At 37.5% G+C, this 21,565-nt stretch overlaps 2 protein-coding genes across 4 annotated transcripts in view; one reads left to right on the plus strand and one right to left on the minus strand.

Annotated features, from left to right (window-relative positions):
• The window catches only part of cyth3b (cytohesin 3b), a 56,896-nt gene extending 47,523 nt beyond the window's left edge, over positions 1–9,373 (plus strand). Inside the window, exons 8-13 of the mRNA XM_088338774.1 lie at positions 2,035–2,183; positions 2,483–2,594; positions 3,966–4,042; positions 4,231–4,302; positions 4,494–4,648; positions 7,024–9,373. Coding sequence (XP_088194900.1) covers positions 2,035–2,183; positions 2,483–2,594; positions 3,966–4,042; positions 4,231–4,302; positions 4,494–4,648; positions 7,024–7,096 — 638 coding nt within the window. The 3' untranslated portion in view covers positions 7,097–9,373. The remainder of the gene's footprint in view (positions 1–2,034; positions 2,184–2,482; positions 2,595–3,965; positions 4,043–4,230; positions 4,303–4,493; positions 4,649–7,023) is intronic.
• Positions 9,374–10,959: 1,586 nt separating this feature from the next.
• Positions 10,960–21,565, minus strand: part of prkcab (protein kinase C, alpha, b) — a 150,893-nt gene continuing 140,287 nt past the window's right edge. For 2 of the 3 annotated variants that reach the window (XM_088338828.1, XM_088338845.1), the window contains 3 exons: positions 19,402–19,509; positions 18,954–19,094; positions 10,960–16,967 (listed from right to left, as the gene is read on the minus strand). In XM_088338828.1, coding sequence (XP_088194954.1) covers positions 16,803–16,967; positions 18,954–19,094; positions 19,402–19,509 — 414 coding nt within the window. In that variant the 3' untranslated portion in view covers positions 10,960–16,802. The remainder of the gene's footprint in view (positions 16,968–18,953; positions 19,095–19,401; positions 19,510–21,565) is intronic. The other variant, XM_088338837.1, reaches the window with a different exon arrangement.

The raw sequence follows: 21,565 nt of genomic DNA on the forward strand, positions 1-21,565 counted from the left end.
TTTCTCAAGCTTTAGGGCTTTGTAAATAAGACTGCAACTTCCGCTCTCTGTGTCGCTGTGTACAATAATAAAAGTCCCTCCATTTTGTTATGAATATAGGGTCACAGTTTCGAAAAAAAGAGTCATGCCCCTGGTCAGTTTAATAGCCTTGATGACATCTTTCTGTTTTAATAGAATACAAATAGTAGATGATGACTCTTTGTACTCCTTAGCTAGGCCATGAGCAATTTATTATTAAGCCATTTTAGCTTCAGAGAAAACATGATTTTTTTTAAAGAATAGCTTAGAATAGCTCTAATGTATTTGCATAAAACTAATTTGTTTTATGCAATTAATTGACATCATTCTATTTTTTTTGTAAGAACACCTTACCATTTCCCTCCCTCAAATTCATGACTAGGCTCACTTTAAGGAGATGCAATACAATAAAAACATGCTTTATGTACAATAAACAATAAACATGATGCTTTATGTACAATAAACAAGTGGGCTTGATCCGGAGTCTGATGGTGGGAAGTGCATGCACCACCTGGGATGAGCTGAGGCTGGTGATGAGCGGGACTGCTTGTAGTTTGGATTTACACTCGTACGTAGAGCACGATTTTTGTTGCCAAAAACTTGTATAACGAAATTACCATGTTTAGAGGTATTCGTATAGAGAGGTACCACTGTAGGTTTTTTATTTTCCTTCACCCCTAGCGGCAAATATCTAACCCTTAATACTCAACTTTGACATTTTCAAGGCCATTGCTGCGTCTTAGTATTTGTTACAGCAAAATCATCATATTTCCTGCATGACCCCAGCAGTGATGAAGAAATCGATCGTGGGGTTATTAGTGGACACTTTGTGTTTCCTTCGTTGCCTCATGTTACGATACAAGTGATTGCCGGTGTGCAAAATGGGAAGGTGGCTCCTTGGGGCAGTCCCAAGGGTCATGAATATTGATGTGTTTCTGCGGCCAACCTTCCAGACTTTAGTTATTGGCCATGTCAAGAGCAGCAGCACCGATTGACTAAAGTGTCCGGGGTAGACTGATGCCCGTAAGAGTGACAATGCAGCTTTATTCGATCAATAGAATATGTGATGTGTGTGCGTGTGTGTGTACAACAAGACTATTTGTTGATTAGTATTGATCCTTGAGTGATAATCGGCATTCGAATCATTCGTTCTGGTCATCGTGTCAAAGGGGAAATTAACAAAAGGCTCAGAAGAATACTTGTCGTGATATATTATTTTGTGTTGGGATTTAAAATCTGTTCACATTTTGTTTCTTTTGTTTTAATTTACAACCAAGGTTTTTTGTAGAATTTTGAATACAGTTGCAGTGCTTTTACTTATCAACTTTTTTTTTAGAGCAGATGAGCAATTTATTATTACGCCATTTTAGCTTCCGAGAAACATGATTTTTTTAAAGAATAGCTTAGAATAGCTCTAATGTATTTGCATAAAATTAAGTTGTTCTATGCAATTATGTTTCACACATATTCATTCACTTTTTAAATATTATGCACACAACCAGAAAATGATGATATTATTGGGCCATTGGCAGACTGCCATACTTTCTCAATTTTCTATTTTTAGTTTACTTTTTACTATTAGTTTAGTTTATTATTTTGGGTAATCTCTTTTTAATGATCTCTACTGTGATTTTTTTGTATTTTATATGGACAAACAAATACTTTGTTCACATGAACAAAACAATATGGCATTTGAAACCGTTTTTCTTTTTAAAAATAATTTTATTTCAATTTAAAATGCTAAATCAAAAGAATCCCTAAAGATAAGCAAGAGTTTCATTTGATTCATATTTTTTTCAGAGTGCACTGATGGTTGTTTCATTATTATTTTAGAAATGTTAGCACAAAAATGACATTGTGTACACATTTGCCATTCATTCCCAATTCCTTAACTCAGGAATAATTAACAATCTGCAATGATGCTTTAACCTTATCCATGATCTATTACGTCAATGTACAAATTTGATTTAGTACAATCTCATTCTTTGATCATCTGGCTTTATTCGCCCTGCGCAGACACCTGCTATGTCCTTTCCTTCGCCATTATCATGCTGAACACCAGCTTGCACAACCCCAACGTCAGAGACAAGCCCCCCGTGGAGCGCTTCATCTCCATGAACCGAGGCATCAACGAGGGCGGGGACCTCCCGGAGGAGCTGCTCAGGGTGAGGACTTTAACAGTCACTTTGGACAGTTCAATACTGTCCAATAAAAAGCCCGTGAAGATAGTGAAGAAGCAAATCAAAAAGCTTCCGAGACTGTTTTTATGTATTTCAGTCCATATTCAAGCATTCAGACAGGTTCCACATCTGTTCTTCAAATCAGTGCTGCTCCTAGAGTTACTAAAGTATGAATCCCCTTGAAAGCGGAAACAAAGTCCGTCCAAGTCTTTTTATGTGTGACCCACCTTGAATGAATGTTTGCTCATATATAGGAAATTAATCATTTTTTTGTCTCTGTCCAGAATCTGTACGACAGCATCAAGAGTGAACCGTTCAAGATCCCAGAGGATGACGGCAATGATCTCACGCACACGTTCTTCAACCCGGACAGAGAGGGATGGCTGCTCAAATTGGGTTGGTGGATTTGCATTTTCTTGTTTCAATCGTGGGTTAGAAAATAGTTGTATTGGTATCCAGTATCGTATTGATGACTAACCAAGAAACCAGTATCAGTATTGGTCACAAACATGTGTTATTCAACATCCCTGCCAAAATCATTCCAAACAGTTTTCACGAGGGCATCATGGTTATCAAATTATTGTCCAGCAACGCAAAGGTTTCTTTTGAATCTATTCCAATTTTGCCAAATATAAAAATAACTTTTCAGTATGTATAGAACTTTGAGGAAACAAGTACTCTGGCTGTTTCAAACTGTAATGATTAAAAAAAAAAAAACATGCACAGAAGATGCTGAAATGTTCTTGTACTGCTCTCCTTGTATGTCTTGTTACATAATTTGGCGGTATCTTAACTCCCTTTACAATAAAGTGCTGAGTCAGGATTAGCTAGCTCCCAAGGTTTCGTCCTAAAACATACAATTTAGAGTAAAACTGAAACACACAATGGAAATAAAGTGATTCTAACACCACACCACAAACCATCTAAAAAAAACCTGCAAAGTAACCAACCATTTTAATTAAACACATCAAAAATATCAATCAACAAAAGGATATCTTTGGCTGTTGATGATGCCATATGTCAGTGAAAATGTCTAACCAGCGTAAACAAATATATCTCCGATTTTAACATCACTACCTTTCTGATAGTCTCATTCAAAATAAATACAACTATGTTAATGGAAAATTAGCTTTACCTATGTGGCAGAATAATTCTACTACCAGATTTAGGCTCTTGATTCTCTGAATATTTCTGCATATTCGGCACACTACTCACCCTGATTGACAGAGGAAAACTTCCTTCAGTGCGTGCTCAGTCTGTGTATTTTTTTAAGGTTTTGTGTCAATAGGCACATGACAAAAATAGAGATCAATGTCATTTAGCCACAGGAAACAGAAGGGCCCAGCCTACTTCAACGTGTTCTTCAACAGTCCCCCCAAAAAACACAAAAAAACACATTTTTTTCTTTTGAATCAAAGGCATGCCCCAGTCAAATCTGGAGTAGAGTTTATGGTAGAGTACATGTCCTGCCCTTAATTGGTCTACCGCTATTTTGTAGCCTAGTATGAAGCAGCAAGAAAATGCGGCAGTTTATGCAAGTGCTCACCTCAATGGTTTTACTCACAGGAGTTTGGATGCTTGTGAAAAAAACTATTGCTTTACATGAACAAAATATTAGAGGTATTTAATTGCCCCTGTGATTCAAATGTTCTATGATTTAAAAAATGGCGTGAGGAATAAAAAACTGCAAGATGATTGTAGAATTGCTAAATACATGTCTAACAGGAAACTTGACAGTATGTATTTTTGTGTGTTGGTCCACCCCAGGAGGTCGAGTGAAAACCTGGAAGAGGAGGTGGTTCATCCTGACAGACAACTGCCTGTACTACTTCGAATACACAACGGTGAGATTGACGAAAAACGTTGAAGTTTGCAGCACAGACAATTGAAAATGTTCACCTCTTAATGTCACGACGTTGTACTTTTTTTTGAATGAGAGACTATTTCAAGACTGGTTTTGCTTTTGCCAAGTCAAACGATTGATGTTATTTTCACTTTTCATTTTATGCACTCTAATTTCCCTACTTTCCAGGACAAGGAGCCTCGTGGGATTATCCCCCTGGAGAATCTCAGTATCCGAGAGGTGGAGGAACCCAGGAAGCCGGTGAGTGTCGCCCCCTGCAGACCAAATTTTGCGAGTAGCAGATTGGTTTCAAAGATATTTTTTTAAAGCATGCAGACTGAAAGCTGTGTAGTTCTCCATTGCAGAGTTCCTTTTGATTTCTGCCTTAACTGTATCAACTCGTGTGTGTTTGTTTGCCTGTTGGACTGACATTGAGGTTTGGGGTTACGCAGAACTGCTTCGAGCTGTACAACCCCAGCCATAAGGGTCAGGTAATCAAAGCCTGCAAGACTGAGGCGGACGGCCGCGTCGTTGAAGGCAACCATGTAGTCTACCGGATATCGGCTCCTACGCCCGAGGAGAAGGAAGAGTGGATCAAATCCATCAAGTAAGACACAAAGTGCATATGTAGGGAGAAAAAGGAGTTGAACATTTCAAGTGATCAAACAAGTTAAAAAAACATGAAATGAAATACAACTAGAAATGGGTATGATTGGTATTTTTACAGTGTAATAATCTTTTTTTCAATTATATTAAGTATGAAGTTTATATCATGAAGGTATGGTATTACCTTTGGTTATAAAAAAAAACAACCCTAGGATATACTTGTGAAGGTGCTTAGAACAAATTGTATACATATAAAGAACATTTCTGGGTTAATGTCCTCTTTCAGAAATTTGTGCACTGATTCTCTAACTTATTATGAGTACGAATTACCAATTTGGAAAGGTTATTTGTTCCTGAAGAACAAGCAATCTTTTAAATAGAATATTCAAGTAAAATATATAGTAAAACTTGGAAAATAAGGGAAAAATATAGTTACATCAAAAATTAAATATATTCTGTTTTAATATTGGGCAAATGCAAAGGAAAAAGTTCATAGGATGCCAGTCTCTTATTCTGACTGACTGTTCGTTGTTTTGACTATTACATCATTGCCACTATTGCCCAACCATGTTGCAATTCTTTGATTCCACACCCATTAGGGCTGATCTGTTTTTTTGTAACCTCGAATATTTAATATAAAAAGGCCTCAGGGGAGGGCTTTCTGGCGGAATAGAATTATCTTATCTAAAAGCTTCTCTCACGGTCCTCCTTGCAAATTTGAAATCCATTGAAATTGTCTCTCCTTATTTTGAGTGTCTAATCAAGTTTTAACAGCTGCAAATTAAGGCAACATTATAATTTAAGCTTTGAAAAAAAACATGAAACTGGTGCACGGAATTCAGTTTTTAAACATTTGCCTTGACTCAAAACGGTTGGGAAACAATGGTCTTGAGAACAATAGTATTTGCTTTTGATAGTTTTCTTGCTGGAATCCACCAACATGATTCTTTAGCTGTGAAAGCAAGCCCAACTGTGTAACACCAAAGGCTTTCCGACTCCTGGAAGTGGTGTCATCAATGAGTTTACGCTACCATTGTTTGCTGATACAACGGAATAAGACGTTGCTAAAAAGCACGTTTACGTTTTGCAACTATGTGCATCACTTTTTCTGAGAAATCAGGAGCAAACCATGGAATCCAAACTAGGTCACTGCATGAAGTCCTTCCTTCTTTTCCTTTCTTTCATCTTATCAAAGCAAGGGTTTGTACACGCTTACATCATTTCCATATCAAAGATGCTGCAAAGACGACATCCCACGCTACTCACATGGCCTGTTTCTTCAGGATTCGTACGGGTGCTTGAAATCCTTTAAAAGGCTTGAATTTTATTACGTTTTCAACGATTGATAAGGTTCGAGAGCGTTCTCCATCCGGATCCTGATGTTGTGGAATGCTTTGCCCCTTGAGATTCGATCTGCAACCTCAGTGGAACCGTTTCAATCTAAGCTTAAACACACTTCTATTCCATAGTTTATAAATTACCTATATTTCATGTTGTCAATATCCGTGTATTATTTGTTATTGCGACATCCATTGAACGGCCTGGATGGGGGGATTACCTAATGTGCAGTCCCTTCTCAAGGTTTTTTCATTTTCCACATGCATGTTGAGGTTATTTAGTTTTTTCTTGCCCTCATGTAGGTTTTAGATCAGGGGATGGTGTAATAATAGTCTGTGCTTTGCAATAATCTGTGGTCTGTGCAGTCCTTTGAGACTACTTGTGATTAAGGGCTATACAAATAAGCATGACTTGAATTTTGGAAGAATTGCTTGTAGATGCTTGAATTGTTCTCCTGAAAAATAATGCAGACACTGTTATCTAATGGCTTTACTTTACCATTGAATTTCTTCCCTCGTGATTGATGGTAGCTGGCATTCGTTTGTGTAGCATTATCCTCAGAAGCGTGATTTCCCCCTACAGGTTGCTACACCTAAACAGGGCATTATGAAATGTATATTAGTTCTATGAGTAGGCATTAATTATGGACATATACTATGGGCCACGCGAAAAATAAAGCTTGCGTTTCCCAGTGTTAAATTGTAATGGGAAGACCTTCCTGCAACTAAAAATGCATATTTCCATCATTTTACCCAACACTTATATGGAGAAAAATGTGTCTATAAAATATTTACACACGTATTGTTCAACTCCACAAATATATTTGCGATTTATTCAACATTTCAAAATAATATGCACATGCAAGATGGAAATTTGCATAAATAGATCAAAGATATATTTGTGGCTCTGCAAAATACATGTTTCACACCGGATTTCTTCTTAAATGATACTGGAGAAATTGAAAATTTGTTTTTGACCTTAAAATTGCTTGAGTTTGGCCAAACCCAAGGTGTACAAACCCAGTTTCTTCTTGTGCAGGGCCAGCATCAGCAGAGACCCCTTCTACGACATGCTCGCCACCAGGAAGAGACGTGTCGCCAACAAAAAGTGAAGGCTTTGGACTCTACTTAAGTCCGCCTCAGCACCAAACTGAAAGCAGCAATGTGCTTTTTTGAAAAAGAAAAATCTTCCGGGAATTGGACCACGAGAAAAACGACCGGCAATGCGTGAGCGGACTCGATGTGCACGTGCACGTTGCCTCTTCGCTTCCATCATTAGCTAAAACCTGTTTCAGGTTCACTTGCATGTGAGCAACCATACACCAACGTGTTTGTATGTGCGTGCGTGGGATTTTGACCACTGTGTTGTATGGCAGAGATGTCAGAGTTGAACCACGGTAAGTGTGCAGGGATTGAATTTTGAGGAAAAAGGTAAAGAAAAATATGCAGTCTTGAGTCAGCTGGACTGATTTCATCCAATTGTAAAGGGCAGACCGTTATGAACTGTGTATTTTCCTTTTTCATTGGAGTTTGTGTCTTTGAGGTGACCAATTAAAGTTAGATGGATTTGGGGCTGCAATGAAAAGATAAAAGCAATATTTTGTCCTATATTATGAAAGGAAAGCCATACTTTTCTCAAGTGATGTTCGTTTGTGATCATGGAAAACAGGCCAGGGACCGTCAACAGTGGAAAAGGCTGTCCAGAGCTGCGTCATCATTTGGGCCCCGACGACCCGTGCGGTTAAGGGATCCCAGAATTGTGAATAATATGGAACAAAAATACTTGATTTTTTTTCTTCCCAAAAATTGAATTTTCATATTTCGGGAGAAAACTCATCACTTTTTCAGAAGGCTATGTAACAACTGCAATGATGGAAAGCTATAAATTCACAAAAGTGAAAAAATCCACTTAACAAAAACAGGCTTTAATATTTTTTTCTGGAACTATTTAGAATTATTTTCAACCAATATTTTATAATAAAGGAAAACATTGTTGTGGGGATTATTTACTAATGCTTTTGTCTTTTTAATGAAGTCCCTCAAAAGAATAAACATTTTGTAACTTCATGACAATCATTTTTTTTGCAAACTTATTAAAGGTTTATAAAGTTTTTGAGTTTTCGTAAGCGGATAAAATAAAGACAATAGTTTATTAGACAAATGTTGACCAAAGTAATGGTTAGTTTTCAGATTGTATGTTTAATTTTATAATAAAAAAATAATAGAAAAATATATTTTACATCAATAAAAAGTAGTCATCAACCCCAAAAAGGTTAATGCATGAAAAAAACGTTTTTAATTGGTTGACAAAAAAAAAGATTTTATCTATATGATGGTAGCTGTATCCCGAGTCAAGAAGACATATCACTTGCTCTAAGTTTCATTTTATCAAAAGATGAATAACATTTACAAGAATACATTTCATATAGATGTAATAATGGTGATTTTACAAGACTAAGCATTAGGATGCAAATCCTAAAATGTCTTTAATCTTTACATATAGTCTCTTTGGAAGAGACTATTAAATCCTTTGTCTCTCATATTTTTAATTTTGATATAAATAATAATCCTGTCTCGTTTACAATAACTTTGCCTCTTATTTTCAAAATGTTTTTTTTTTCTGGTTATATAGCAGACACTTTTTTCTCTTAACAAAAGGATATACATTATTTTCATTGTAGCCCTAAATAAAAGTTGCTGTATTTTAGAATGAGGTCACCAGTCAAACGATGCTTCTCTTAAAAAGAATTTGGGATGTTTCTTACCATGTCCTCTTTTCTCAGTGTTGTTTTTGTTGTTGTGACGTGTTGGTTAATAACCCTGGCGATCTTTGCTTGCTTTTTTGTCTTCCTGGACTTTTACCTGACTTCTTCTCATATTTGTATTTATTTCTATTTTGTAAAAATGTTTAAAACCGCTTGTTAATGTTCAGAAATGTTTGCTTAAGTTATGTATGTATATTATGATGTATTGCATTTTGTTGTCTGCATTAGTTTGGATCGTGGGGACGGGGTCTTTACAAAAAGCCTTAAAAAATGAGTATATTGTGTGCAGAACTATGACGAGCTGACGCTGTTAAAAGCCATGAGTCATGGATGATGTCTGTGGATGCGTTTGTGATATTCAAGAAAATGGTGCTTAACAATTATGATGATGATAATAGTATATCATAAGAATGATTAAGGTGGTAATAGCCACGATGGAGATATGAAATAAAATCATAGTTTTTTATATGTTTGTAAATTCAGAAGACTGAATTATTATTAGAATTATTGAAATGGTCACGATTAATATTTACGGGCTTATTTACTTTTCTATGCTCTTATTTGTCAAATATAATGGTCATGTTCATGTGTATCTTGCATTAAATACAAAGGAAGCCTACAGCAGATGTTTTTCCAATTCTCGCCTGTGATTTTGACCTACATCTTTGCATGAGCAATGCGTGTTCATGAATTAATTATACATGCCGGGTGCATATCGTGAGGAACTGGCACGAAAGTCTGCGTCATACACTCATTTACACTACATTTGAAAACAAGCAGAGGCAATTCCAATTCAGTCGCCTAACAAGGGAGAAATAGAGGCATCAAGCAGATCAAGTGAGATTAGCAAAGGCAACTGTCGGAACATGAATGGGCGGATGGCGCCCTCTGGTGTATGTAGTGCTACTTTAGTCTTTCAACTCGGGCAACTTATTTTGTAAAGCAACTCGTCTTCAAACTTTTCATTTGAGTTGAGTAAATAGAAAGTTGGTACATTTTTAACCCTGACATCTGCAAATCTTTCGGGCAAATGACGTTCACGTTGGACTTAAGCACCCTTTAGGAACAGTAGACTCTAAACATCCATACATTATCCATTATCTGCACCGCTTATCCTCAGTAGGGTCCTGGGGGTGCTGGAGCCCATCCCAGCTAACCACCTTGTTGCCGTGCCGTCTCTTACCCATCTGTTAGAAATGCACGAGGCAGATTTCATCATAATAATCAACGTTTTTTTTTAGGTGATTCCTTTCCATTCCTTTCTTCAATTTGGGCTGAGGGAATGATGGCTGCATCCTCCTCCTCGTTGCCCTGAGCTCCTCCTGCATGGCTGCAAGTGTTTTTACACCTTTGTAGTATCTCTTGCTTTGTTTCGATGCCCAGAAAAAGTCTCTTCCTTTTATTTTCTCCCTGTCCACTTTTCTGCACGTCTTTCACGCAGGCCATCATGAATGATAGCTCTCCCCAGCGGTACCATACAGTAGACTGTTTATAGAGCGGGAAGGAGACACAAAAAGCATGCCTGGTTGCCAAGTAAGAACTCTGGGAGCGGCGAATAACAGCGCGTCACTTACTGTACTTTTGACTTTGTATCCTGAAACGCCTTCGTAACTCAAGGCAAAATTTTCCTGTTCAAGTATTTTGAAACCTAAAACTTTTGTATGCAGAGACATTTGTAGACTGGACTGTGTTTTGCAACCACTAAATACATCCACAAAATTCGAGTATTATAAAAAGAAATCACTTTGGTTTTTTTAACCTGGAAACAAAAAATGACACCTGCAGCCTGTCCAATATTACAGTTGCCAGTTTACAGTTTGCTACAATTTGAAAATAAATATGTTTTGCTAGAAACACAGCATAATATAACTTGATTTAATCTCAGGTTTCGAACATGTGTGATAAAAATTGCCACACGCAGGACTGATGTTGCTCAATGTATTTCCAGGCAAAGCTTAGTTTTGTGTGGATGCTAACACAAAATGAGAGGGTACGTTCAGTATCATCTAAATCAAAATCATGGATTAAACAGTACGTAGCATACAAGTTATGTTCTTTACTGCACTATGAGAGTAATACTTACTCAATGAACTAAACACGAAACCTAGAAGAGAAGGACAGTGAATGAAAATATCTAACTGAAATTCTAACTTTGGGTGACTCTAACAAGTTTTGTCAAGAAATCAGCCCCTCTCCAACAGACAAGTGCATACTTTTCAAACTTTATTCAAACACAGTTTCCGCCATAGCACAATGAACAGAGGTACAACAAGAACAGTTGAGGAAGCCAAAGTTAGGAAATCCAGGGAAAGGTATATCTTCCCTGTGCCTCTGGATTGAATCTTGTGGCTTCTCACAATGCAAAACGTGCTCATTGATTTAGAATCAACTAGAACGATGACCTTCACATGGGCAGTTTGGGAATTTTCGTTGTTGAAATTCATATACAAGCTTCTTGTTGTTTATATCCATTGTACACATTTTGGGGTGGATAAAAATGATTTGGGTTAAGTATACAGTAGGTGTCAATGAATTAAGAAGACAAAAAGGACATTTTGTTCCCTAAAGACGTGTGAAATACTGCTTATATGTATTATCAGTCATTCTTTTTGAAAACAAATACAATCATTTCTGATAATAACTCGAAAAATTTCAGCCTTCGACATGTAAAATATTTTCCCGTGAGAAAAAAAAAGTAAAATTAAACAGTCTGTCTCTCCTCCCCAGTGTCCTGCTTGATTATGTTACCATCCAGGAAGGTCACCAGCACGGAACCCCCCCACCCCTTAAAAATAAAATCAAATCAATGGATATGTTATGTTACTCTTTCTAGGCCCTTTTTTCACTAAAAGTGCCATAACAGCTCAAATTTGTTTATCATACAAGCATCAGAGGTCTTCCCATACAGATTCTCAATGTGAGACATGTAAACATCCTCATGTTGGTCCACAAGACAGCTGCAAACATTGGCAGTTGTTTGGTTCAAAAACATAAGAAAGAATTTCCCGGAAGTCAGACGTCTCATTTTTGGCACCAAAAAGCCAACAGAATGCATATAAAGTTGAGCGTTTTGGGGAGAGGAATTTAGGGGGCTGCTAAATGACAGAGGAACGCAGCAGACAAGGAAAATGCACAATTTGGAGAGAAAACGGAAAACGGCATGCTTCTTCTGTGCTGCAGAGGATCGTGCTCATGCTTACAGCACGCCTCGCTTCACACACATGCACACTTCCCAATGGTTATCACCTACGATTAACACTAAGGAGCAAAGAAAGAAACACCATCTCCCCCGAATTGTCACGGCCCGTGTATTGTATTCCTCTTAAAAGTTCAATACTTTTGGATTTGATTGTTCAAATCTGTGATTTGTGTATTATTTTTTGTCAAGCATTTGGTGCCCTGAGATACAAGTATTTATCCACAGCAGATGCCCTTAAATTAAACATTTTGAACCTCAGAATCGCAATAATCCATTTCACCTCCCCAAACACATTTTCGTTGTAATTAATTTTGATCAACTGTCAGTTGTAACATTTGTACTTAAAAATATAAAGTACCGGACAAAGGTTTGTACAGTATCACTCATCAATTCTACAGGGGCACCATAGAGAGTATCCTGACCAGCTGTATCTCTGTGTGGTGTGGAGGCTGCAGCGCTACCGACTGGGGTAGTGTTAGGAGGGTAACGAGGACAGCAGAGAAAATAATCGGGACTACACTTCCCTCCATTCAGGACATTGGCCAGAAGCACTGCCTATCCCATGCTAAAAACATTACCGGGGACCCCTCTCACCCCCATCATGGACTGTTCACTCTGCTAGCCTCTGGGAAGAGGTACTGCAGTGTGCGGTGCAGGACCACCAGGCTCCGCAATAGTCTAGTCCCCCTGGCCATTAGACTGTTAAATGGTCAATCTAACATATAGTTAACTTAAATCTAAACGGCTGCTAATCTGACTTTTGCACTACTGGCAGTTTTTTTTATAGCTTGCCACTCCTGCACATTGCTCTCTGCACTATTGTAATTACAGCGTTATTGTTACAGTGTTAATGTTACTGTGTACCTGACTTGTTAACCTGTCTGCCCATTTTGCGCATCTGGTTAGCTACTCTTCTTGCACTATCGGAACTATGGTAAAATACTATACGTAGCCAAAATACAATACAACATTATTTATATCGGTACATTCAAGGAAACTGTGGGGGTCAGATGCATCGACATTTCGTTCTGTATACACGTGTACTAGAATGACAATAAAGTAGATCTGAATCTGAATCTGATCTGAATTCCTGGCCATCAGGGCTGTACCAATTAGTCAATGCTGTCGGCAAAAATCGATAACTCAAATAGTCGACGATAAAATCTGTTGTCACGCATTTCCAACAGAGTGAGCATCTTTACATGAATATAATCTCAGCTTAGAGTCGCTCATGCACAATAACTGTCCCTTACGGTAACATACAGATATAAAAGCGTCTTAAATTTGGGAATATTTTAGCCTGGGCACGGCCAATAAAAAGACTACTCGCAAATTGTGCATAACAGACCTTGGGTATACAGTTGAACGAAACCGAATCTGACTGGCCTCGGTGAGATTCAAGTAACAGCCAAGCCAATATGGTTTTGACCACATGTATTTTACATATCATACACGCATATTTTGTTCAAAAAGAGAGCTTGAGCGTTAATCCAGACTGTGCCTTATAAACATATTTGAAATTAAATGCAGTCCCGAAGAAAAGACGTCAGTTGTTAAAAACGTTTGATTTCAAACTGTTGAGAATCTTTAAGTATGTTTGTTGCATACTTTTCAGTTGACCATTTAATGTACTTCACAAAATACACATATTTGTTTCATTTACTGTTCTACAGCAGCTAATGAGCCCGTATTTGATTCACAGGGATAAAAAAAAAAAAAAAAGTTTATTCGATTTTAATTTATTATTTATTTGCCTGCCCATGAAAGAGGGACATAGGTTTATTCATGGTACAGTATATGTCTCTACTGACTGAGCACTGTGCCTAATTTTTTTCAAGTTGGGTAATTCTATTTAAGTTTTGTAAGAATCTACAGTATGTTCAATGAAATATCAATTTTTCATCGTACACATTTTTCTTTGTTCATTTGCCATACAATTAAATCAACTTCATGCTCAATTTAAGAAAAAAAAGTTATAATTTGCTGATTATTCAAATAATCCTTTTACTAGTCGGTGACTAGTTGACTCTTAAAATAGTGCTTAGTTGGAGCCCTAGGGGCCATACCTGTCTGCCACATACTGTAATACAGTAAGCCATATAACACAGACATGAGATTAAATTGGTCTCTTTATCCCTGGAAATTAGTGAGTAAGATATATACATCACTGTGTTAAATAAATCAACCACATTTGATCTGTATAGCACTTTTTATCCAAATAACCAAAATTCTGCATATCATTCAATGTAGAGTACTGTTATCCTTTGGAGATCAAGATTACAATCCGGTGAGTGTTTTATCATAGTAAGCCCTAATTTTGTCTATGTTAGCAAATTGCAAAAACTGACATATATTAATCAGTTTTTCTTCTTGGGAATTTGGCAGACCACTCTGTGACATTCTGGGAGTACAATCAATCAAAGGGTGTTTATATTAAAGCCCTTTCACACATGACAATTTTATGGCAAAATGAGGACTCCAGTTTAAACTACATGGAAGCGGGTTTAGGTGGTGCACAGGTGGTGAAATGCTATATCATGTTTTTCCTTTCTAAAACCATGAACACATGATTGTGCGGTATTCACACCCATAACAGCACAAAACACCCTTCCTTACTCATGCTGGGTACAAGAATAGGCGCAGGACGAAAATAAAGCTTTTAAACGGCAATTTTTTTGTCTTGTTATGAGTTTGGTAGCACATTTACTTTGGAGAGGCCATTCTTCAAGAATTAATTGTAATCTTCTAAAGCGCAGATTGGTTATACATTTTTCACAGCCCATGACAGCATTCACGTATCAGGTTCATGCTCCTATGTGTTAGAAACAAATAAGGAAAAAAGAAAAACAATTATAGGATTGTATCTTATGGAAAAATAAACTGGCTCACAGTTAAAAAAACGTTATAAATAAAACACTTAGATTTAAAAGAAAATTTAATTGAAAACATAAATTGTTGCGTCATTGAAAGAAAAATAAGCAAATTTAAGGATTCTTTTTTTCGTACTTTATTTCATTATTTCTCTAGTAGTTACAACAAAATGATCTGAGATGGCAGGTGACAGGTCATTTTTCCAATTATTTTTTATCTAGGAATAAAACAGATACTTAAATGAAACCAGAGAGGGTAAACCAGTGTATTTTGTCGGGCTTCTCTGCTGATGAAGGGTTGCATGGCACAGAAACTCACCCCACGTTGTGCTTTAGGCTTAATGTTCCGTGTCAGGTTGGGAAGAGCGAAGTGGAATAAATGTTTGGTGAGTGTGAGTGTGTGCTCGACTCCAGCCACCTCCCACTCGAGGATATGTTTTCGGTATATAGATATAGTTTGATGTATAAAATGATCACAATTATCCAACATTATTTTGTTATTATTGGAACTAAGATAAGAACAATGACAGTAAAAAATGAAAAGCATTTGTCATGAAAGAAAATATTTCTAATTTTAAGAATAATTTGTTGTTTTACAAAAAAAAAACTTTAAGGGAACACAGTAATATTTGACCACTAGATGTCGCAGTATTGTGTACTGCAACTGGAAACGAGTTCTCCATCGCCAAAAAAAAAGAGTAAAATCTACAGAGACTCAATATGACCAAAATGCACAATTTTTCTACTCTTATTTTGCCCAACCTTTCACAATGTTTTTGTTTTTTTTGGGGGGTCCCTGTAGCAGCAAAATAGGGGACCATCATGTAAGCTACCTCTAGGTAAGCCCCATGTTATAGAAAATAAATACAAATTTCTCAACTTGTGAGTATCTAAAAAAGAAAATCACGTTTATATGATAGCTCAAATATTTTTGTCTACTGTTCAAATCAATATGGATTTTTACCACTAGGAAGCGTTAGATAATACACAATGTCTCTTTAAAAATACAGTGGATAAAATACATCAAATAAATACATCATACAACAATAAGAATTCAAATAATGTAAAATAATTATAAAATAACTTTAAATGAGCAAAATTGTAGTTGGTATTATTTTTTTCAGCAGTTTGACCAAGTTTGTCAAGATATGATCCGCTAGAAGAACGAGTTAAAAATACAGTAAATAACTAAAAGAATACTTGAAATGCGCAATATCAACTGCGGAAGGATCGTGCAGTGCAAGCATACCTCAAGGCACCAAATGAATAAATATTCTTTTTAGACTAAATCCTCTGTCCAGATTGGGTTCAGGCAAGCGAGCGTCAAAATAGAAATACTCACAGAAAGCACATTCAGTTCTTCGTATAAAACATCTTTTTAGGCGGAAACATATTTACAAAAGTGTTCAACGGGCGGGCGGACTGACAACAAAAACAACGAACTTCTCGTGGAAACAAACAACGTTTTTCGGAGCTCAACTTTACACGTAGTTGTACTGAACCCTAAAACTGAGGAAATAGAAAGTAAACATGCAACAGCTTTGTGCATACAGAATGAGCTTCTTGTAACCGATAACACTGTGGTCTCGCCACCCGTCACTTTACTTGGCGTCGTCTACAAAAGGAAACAAAAATCTGAAGTCGGCTCTAATGGAGATCAACTCAGCTAACACAAACTCTTAGAACTTTGGCGTGCACGTACTTGCGCTCGTCTTCTAAAATCCAGAACATTAACATGGGCTCTTCTCGCCGAGCAGTGCAGTTTGCTGGGGGTAAAGGGGGTTTGTGCGGGTGAGGTGAGCACAAGGGAAAAGTCTGGTGCGGGGGGCTCCCCCAGCTGTAGTTCTCAGTCACATCTGCACACAGTATACATAAGTAATATCTAGATGTCTCAACTCCGCGGAAGGATCGAGGACGAACTTGAGACTGTCGTGTTACATCTGGATCTTGCGAGGCAAGGGGGGGGGGGGGTCTCGAAAGGTGCTCATACCACGCTGTGCAGGGACGGGTGGATGAACTGCGCGTTGATGTAAGAAAAGCCAGCAAACTCGCTCTGGTCGATGTTGGCGATCATCATCTGGTCCGGCGGGGTCAGCATCGGTTGCGTGCGCGTAAAGAACTTGTCGAAATTTTCTGCTCCCCTGCCGCACTGGAACAGAAAAATACAGGCCAGGATGCAAGAAATATTGTGATGGAGTAAAAGAAATGGGGCACGGAAACAATATTATATATAATAGGGCTGCAACGATAAGGCAGAAATCTATAATAGGTATAGTCGACACATGATTTCCATTGTCAACTATTGTCTGCAAACACGTTTTTCTAACAGTGTGATGGAGTTGTATTTATCCTACAGTTGACATTTAATATGTTATATGTGTTCTCAGCCATTTTGAAGAGTTCTCAGCCCGTAAGCTACCCTTCAAGGCCATGAGTTGTTTTTTTATGTACAGACTGTGTTTTTGTTCTCACATACCAACGAAATACATCCTGACCTGGAATCCCATAACTCAAGATTGTTCTTCACCAAAGAGCCTGGGAAAAAGGAGTTTCCCAGGACCAAGGTCACCTGTCATCATTGGATGGAAAGCAGACCTTCGAAAGAAGACTAATCAACTCTACGTAGCAAAGGCAAAAACTGAATATTAGAAGGGAGGTTTTTCGAGGAGATCCTCAGAGCCAGAGCCGAGCCGAGCCAGAGCGCAGCAAGCAGGGCAGAGCGAGCGAAAAAGATGTCTAACAGCAGAATCTCGGCGGCTCTCAATATGATGATTAATAAAGTAACTAATTATAAAGAACCGATTCTCTTTGTCCTATATTGCAGAGCGTTTTATTATAAATGTTGGAAACGTGAACCTAACACAGTGAGGCATCTCTACATGATAATATTATCTGCTGAGAGTCGCTCACGTGCAATAGCGTCTATCTCCAGCAGTAACATACAGAAATGATGGCCTTGAATTAAAATTCGCATAACAAAACTTTGGGAGCATTTTAGCCTGTACATAGGGAAAAGACTACTTGCAAAGTTGGATATGCAGACCTTGCATAGCATGCAAGTACCTTAGTGATGCACAAACATTTAAAGAGAACATTGGGAAAGCTTAACGAAACAGGAGTCTGACTTGCCTCGGTAAGATTCAAATAATATCAAAGCGAAAACTGTTTTCATGACATGCATTGCATATTTCATATGTGTATATCTAACTAAAAACGAGAGTTTTAGCATTATGCCAGCCTGTGCCTGACAAAATTATTTGAAATTAATTGCATGTAGTCCGAAGAACAAACGTCAGATGATAAAACTTTAAAAACGACAAATATCAGTTGTTACACCGTTTGATTTGAAACTGTTGACAGGAGTTGAGTTATTTTGTTACAGACTTTGCAGTTGACCTGTGCTTCATTTGTGTTTTAAATTGACCGCAACAACAAATGTACAAAAGTACTATTTTAACTATTTATGAATTAAACTTGCCAAGAGGTATCTGACACATCAGATTTTTTTGTTTTAAATTAACTGCGACAACAAATGTACAGAAACTGAATTTAAACTAAAATACTTAAAAACATATATAAATAAACAGAGATACATGAAACAAGATAAAATAAATTATTTTTGTTTTAGATTAATTGCAACAACAAATGCACAAAAACGGAATTTTAAGTCAAATAAATACTTCTTAAATGAATATAAACAACACAGAGAAATTATGTTTAAAAAATATATATTTATTTAATAATATATAAGTTCTTAGGGTCCCCTAGTAGTTGCAGGGCCCCAAAAAGCCTTACTTATGCCTCAGGCAAGCTCTGAGCGGAGTTATGAAAATGTTGAAAAAATGAAGCAGACCTTGATAGAGGAAACCAGGTAGGTGCTGTTTTTTTACAAAGACATTAGTTTTAGACAACAAAAACGGCAAACATTGACATATTCAAAAAGGCCTGCAGGACAAATAACAGCCACACCTCAGAGCTGAAGGTAATACTCCCGTACTCATATGCAATAACTCATCAAATTTCTATTGAAAAACTTTGGGCTTACCTTATTTGGAAAACACAATTGATATCCGGCCCGACAAAAAGAACCTCTGAGCATACGCACCTGTAGTGGGAAAGATTAAAGCTTTCGTACCACTTTGGGCTTGAAAGGAGGTTGTATCTCCCGATTGGCCAATCGATCCCAGTCAATGCGTCGGAAGAAAGCCTGCTCCCTGATGTCCCGTTCGCCCTCGGATCCGCAGCCGAGGCGCTTTGAAGGGTGCTTGGTCATCAGCTGGCGGGAAGTAAAACAAACAATACTGTCACTATGAATCACTTTGAGGACCACATCATCCCTAACTTCCCATATTAACTTGTTTTACATGTATAGTAACTCAAAAATAATTTTCTTAAAAATCCACACTTGCAACTAGTTGTTCTGATCCCTGTTTGTGACCAGAGTTAGGCTATTGGGAGTCCCAAAGTCAACCAACTTTTGTCTGTGAATGCCGCGTACGTTCTAGTGTTTAATTGCTTATTGAATGAGATGTCTGAAAAATATAGTGTCAGCTGAACTGCAATTTGCTCCTGTACGAACAAACCCCTTTGCAGATGGAAACAGCTTCTTTGGACATAGACTTGGGGTAGGACACATTGTGCTCCATGATGGACTGGAAGAGCTCGTCCTCATCCTCGCCGTCAAATGGCGGCTGCAGCATGGAAATAGTGTTAACATTTTTTATGTGAGCCACAAAAAACATTGGTCAAAACAAACTTTGGCATTCTATTCGATTTATGTACCGTAAAATTCGGACCATAGGACGCACCTGATTATAAGCCGCACCAAGGTCATTTTCAAAGGAAAAAACATTTTTGGACATACATATGCCGCTCCTGACTATAAGCCGCATGTGCCCACATTGAAACATGAGATATTTACAAAGAAAGACGGTTTATAATAATAAACGTTACCTTAACCCCTAAACATTCCGCCGGACTTTTTCTAAACAAATATGTGTCACCAGTCACTGAAATAAGTCATGCCAAATATCATTGGCAAGTTTAAACGCTTGGGATTCAAGATATGATGACCATTGCAAAATATACTCATTAGAGAAATATCATTATCAGTCTGAAACAAGATACCCGAAAACTAGAAAGCTTGCGTAATTTACGATTACGTCCCCTCCATATATTCCATGTGTCTCACTTTTGCTCTTACTGTTTGGGCGCCCCTGGCGCCCTTTAGAATTTTTATTTTGATTGCACAAGCCGCAGGGTTGAAAGCTTGGGAAAAAGGTTGCGGCTTATAATCTGAATTTTACGGTAATATGCTCAATATCATAATTTTTACCTTTAAAGTAAATTCACTTTTGTACGTGTTTGTGGGAATCCCTATCTACTTTAGGGCATCTCAAATTGTATTAAAATTAGCACTGATGCAAACGTTACTGTTCAGAGCTATGTGTTGGAGAAAAAGAACAAAAATTATGAAGAAACATGAGCTCTATCATCATTGGTGTCTCAATAATGTCTTCAAATGAATTTCCTTCTGTCGGAGCCACAATGTACATGAGTCTGACTGCTGTTTTTGTTTTATCCATGGGGTAGCACAAGTCAATTTTTAGGTGTATATACACTACTGTTCATAGGTTTGGGGTTGCTTGTCTGTTTTAATGCTATATCTTCATAGGTTTATAGAGGCCCATTTTCAGAAACCAGCACTCCCGTGTTCTATTAGTACATTGTGTTTGCCAATCATGTATAAGGCTAATTGATTGTGCTATTGTGTTAGCACAGCTGCAAACAGTTTACATGGTTAGAGAAGTTATAAAACTGACCTTCCTTTGAGCTAGTTGAATATCTGGAGTGTCATATTTGTAGGTGCGACTAAACTTTCAGAATGGGCAGAAAAAGAGACCTCTCATGTCAAATTTAAAGGATATTTTGTGGGGAAAATTGCCAAGAAACTAAAGATCTACAATGGTGTGAACCACTCAATTCAAAGAGCACAAACAGGCTCTAACCAGAGGAGACATGGGAGGCCCCTCTGCACAACAAAGCAAAAGGCCAAGAAGCTGTAGTTCTCAGTCACATTTTCATGACTATAAGTTGCACCTAAAAGCCTTTATTTGCTTCAAAACAGGAATTATGGGGCTAAATAGACAGCTAGCAACAAGCAACGTTCATCAATGCAGATGCTTCTCGGCAGATTTTTTCTTTTATTTGTCAGCATTTTTTCGTCTTTTGGAATGTGTAAACCTTTCACACGGTTGAATTTACTACACTCACAGATGTAAGAGGACCAATAATTGCGTATTATTGTTGAATGAGATGGCTGCAAGAAGACTTTGGTGAGCTATCACGGCTTTATATTTTCCCTGTACTTTTAAATTTAATTCAATTCAATTCAAAGTGTTTATTGTCATATGCACAGTAAAGAACCACATTTCCCTGCACCAAGAAATTCGTACTTTGCTGTCCACAAAGTTACAAGCGAAAAAGAAAATGGAAACTAAGAAATGGTTGGCATTACTTAGTTTAACCTTCCTAATCATATATGAAATTACACATTTAAATGATTGGTGAGGCCGTACAGACACCGTGTCCGTAAGTGTCTTAGACACGTATTTGCTTCTTTGCGGGCCATCGGAATGTTAAAGGGTTAATAAGTTTGACTGAACTATCTGACTGTTTTGTTGATGTTCCCCCTGTAGCACCTTATAGTCTGGTGCGCCTTAGGTATGGAAAATATATGACAAAAAC

The sequence above is a fragment of the Urocampus carinirostris genome, chromosome 1 (genome assembly GCF_059441175.1).
Source record: "Urocampus carinirostris isolate Australia breed hairy pipefish chromosome 1, RoL_Ucar_1.0, whole genome shotgun sequence".
In the NCBI taxonomy this organism is placed as follows: Eukaryota; Metazoa; Chordata; class Actinopteri; order Syngnathiformes; family Syngnathidae; genus Urocampus; species Urocampus carinirostris.